Genomic DNA, 2,955 nt, shown 5'->3' with positions numbered 1-2,955 from the left:
TTTAAAATTCAAAGTAAAAGGTTTCCGGCAGTTATTTTAGTTTAAAGTTATTTTTTTTTCTGGACGTGAATTATATTTATTTTTTATTTATTTTGTGAAATTAAAATTATGAAAATAAGTCTATGTGGTATGTTTTGATTGGTCAAGTGATTTGTGATTTATAGGATAAAAAATTTTCTCAGTTATTATACAGGAAATCAATTAAGTTGAAAGAAAAATACATCTTAAAATGAAGTTATCTGAGTTTTTTTGTTTTTTCAGTTTTTTACCAACTAGGGTTAAAAAAAAAGGGTATAAAACCATTAGATCAGCAGAGCAGAGTGAAACAAAAACTTGAGATGGCCGACAGAGAAAGAACTCTTTCCCGGAAGAGACAACGACTTCCTCCTCTACTTGAAGAAAGCGAAAGTGTCACTGCAACGAGAATGGCGACTGTTGGTGATGATTCCGAGGATGTGGTCACGGAGGCACAATCAAAAACTCAATCGGTGAAGCTACAGAGTTCAGATGTTCTTGATTGTCCCATTTGTTTCGAGCCACTCAAGAAACCAATCTATCAGGTTCCACTCCTTTTGTTTCATAATGTTCATAGCTTAGAACTTCATCATCTCTGATTGGTATATTAATTTTGAGATGAAACTATGTAACATATGTTTATGTGTTATTGAAGTCAAGTTGCCGTAAATACTAAAATTTGATGCAAATTGCCGTAAAAAAAATGTGGTAAACCTGGCTAGTGATTTTTTGAACAAGGGTAAAGACTGTAAAAATGTATAAATAGTTTAATTTGTGTTAAAAATTGTTTTTTTGGGTTGATGATTTTGGCTAACTCTTATGGTGTTCTGTTTTGTTGCGTTTAGTGTACAAATGGGCATTTAAGTTGTTCGTCCTGCTGCAAGAAAATGAACAATAGATGCTCGTTCTGTAGATCGCCTATCGGGGATATACGATGCAGAGCCATGGAGAAGGTTATCGAAGCAACTATAGTTCCATGTCCAAATGCGAAATACGGGTGTAAAGAAAGCACAACGTATGGAAATGAATCATCAAGCCATGAGAAGGTTTGTGTTTTCGCTCGATGTTTCTGCCCCGTGCAAAACTGCAACTACGGTGGCTCTTACACTGATCTCAAAGGCCATGCTAATGCTGCACATTCTTGGAAAGAGTATGGCCTGATCTCGTTTGTGTTTGACCGTCCTTTAATCTTTGGCATGGACATCAATAAGAAGAAGATGGTCGTGTTTCGGGAAGAGCAAGACGGTGATTTGGTTGTAGTTCAGGCTTTTAAAGGAACCGAGGGCGTGTCCGTAACTGTGAGTTGTATCGCACCTCTGGCTCCCGGAATACGCAAGCTCTCTTGCAGTCTAGCAAAACTCAACCAGTACACCACACTAAGGCTTGGACTGAGGGTGAAGAATATTCAGAAAGTGAGTGAGCAAATGCAGTTTGAAGATGGTTTCATGTTCATTCCGTCTTATATGTTGAGTGGTGATCACATGAAGATGCAGATTTGCATCGGCAGTGATGAGTATAAATATATTCACATCTGAACAAAAGATGTGAAGAGCCCTTTAATCTTTTTTGGTAAGTTAGGTTTGTTTGGCTCATAAAATCCTAACTTATGGTTTTCTTTTAGCTGTTTCGTTTTGATGAATCACATTGAGATCTATTTTGTTCATAGTAAAGATCTTGATGCTGGTATGTGTGTTCTCTTGAATATCTGATTATGTAAAAAATCTGTATACGCTTTGCATCCGTCAAATTGTATGTTTTGGCGTATTTTGTTGTAGTATTCAAACTCTAGAATGATCAAACTAATTGCGTTTGGTGTGCCAGATAAGGTGCAGCAAGCTATATGTTTTTTTAGCCTGATGAGTGGGCTTTTTGTTGTTTGGTCAGTTTCATTGTAATTGTGATTGTGATTGTGATACAGACAAAAATTGGTTGACTGTGGGCTTGAGTGGTTCTCAGTAACCACTAGCAAAAGCAATTTTTGCAGGCCATCACGGTTGCTTGTAATTTAGATTTAAAAATCCCATTTATGTCAGTGATTTCAATGCTACTGAAAAGATGCTATTTCAATATATGGTGATATTTTTATTAACTGATATGATTTTTCACAATTTAATGTTTGAGGGCAGTTTTGATTTATTCTTTTTGAATCAAAAGCTAGTTACTAATATCACCGTTGATTTAAACCAGCTAGGGTTATAAAAAGCCAATTAGATCTCTTCAGTAGCCACACTAACTTAGCTCAGTGAAACTGATATAGCAAATCAGGAGCTGCACATGTAGGGCTAAGATAAGAAGTAGAGGAGGAGAGCACGGGCGATATAACAGCTGGTGGAGTAACGGATCAGAGTTTGTCAACGTCACGGAAGAGGAATAAAATGGGTTAACGCTGTTTGTCGGTTTGTTAGCCTTCTATAAGAGCACATGTTAGCTCAACCTTTTCGATTATGCAAATTATCTGAATTGGTTTTCTATTTTCTGGGTTCGGTGATCTTTGTTCCTCATCATTGTTGCTGGAGATCTCTCTTTGAGACTCTTGCAGATGAGATGATAATGCTGCGTTTCTAAAGAATGTTGTGTTATTTGTTTTCCGATATCAATCAATAAAAATTCTGTTTCATTTACTCTATTTTTATCGGTTTATTGATTTACGTTATCAATGGTATCAGAGCGAAGTCGAACCTCGGAAACAATGGGTGTGGAGACGAGATCTCATATTATCCGGCAGGATCTGGTTTGGGAAGGAGGAAGTGAGACGATTGGTGACGCGAGAACCATTCTTGATCGGACTCATGCGATAGAACGAGCGATTGAAGCGCAAGATAAGAGGATGGAGCAGAATATGGCTGACATGATGCATTTGATCAGGTTGATACCAGGTCCACCGGCTTCCTCGAGCAAATCTCATGGAGAGTCTAGTCCCTTGGTAGTCGATCGTGAAAC

At 37.6% G+C, this 2,955-nt stretch overlaps 1 protein-coding gene across 2 annotated transcripts; it reads left to right on the top strand.

Annotated features, from left to right (window-relative positions):
- On the top strand, nt 329-2,047 carry LOC104787587 (E3 ubiquitin-protein ligase SINA-like 5). 2 transcript variants are annotated; one of them, XM_010513193.2, is made up of 2 exons: nt 329-560; nt 861-1,930. In XM_010513193.2, the coding sequence occupies exons 1-2, from the start codon at nt 339-341 to the stop codon at nt 1,548-1,550; spliced, it is 912 nt and encodes a 303-aa protein (XP_010511495.1). In that variant the 5' UTR covers nt 329-338; the 3' UTR covers nt 1,551-1,930. The 2 variants fall into 2 exon arrangements, with proteins under 2 accessions (XP_010511495.1, XP_010511496.1); XM_010513194.1 differs by having other exon boundaries at nt 508-560; nt 929-2,047.

The sequence above is a fragment of the Camelina sativa genome, chromosome 5 (assembly GCF_000633955.1).
Source record: "Camelina sativa cultivar DH55 chromosome 5, Cs, whole genome shotgun sequence".
NCBI classification, from domain to species: Eukaryota; Viridiplantae; Streptophyta; class Magnoliopsida; order Brassicales; family Brassicaceae; genus Camelina; species Camelina sativa.
The sequence above is the reverse complement of the archived record's forward strand: the minus strand, read 5'-3'. Positions and strand labels throughout refer to the sequence as shown.

Excerpts from the sequence above, each read along its gene's own strand:
- LOC104787587 (XM_010513193.2), top strand. The coding sequence starts at position 339 with ATGGCCGACAGAGAAAGAACTCTTTCCCGGAAGAGACAACGACTTCCT. Across the intron at positions 561-860 it reads TCAAGAAACCAATCTATCAG|TGTACAAATGGGCATTTAAG; the intron begins GTTCCACTCCTT and ends TGTTGCGTTTAG.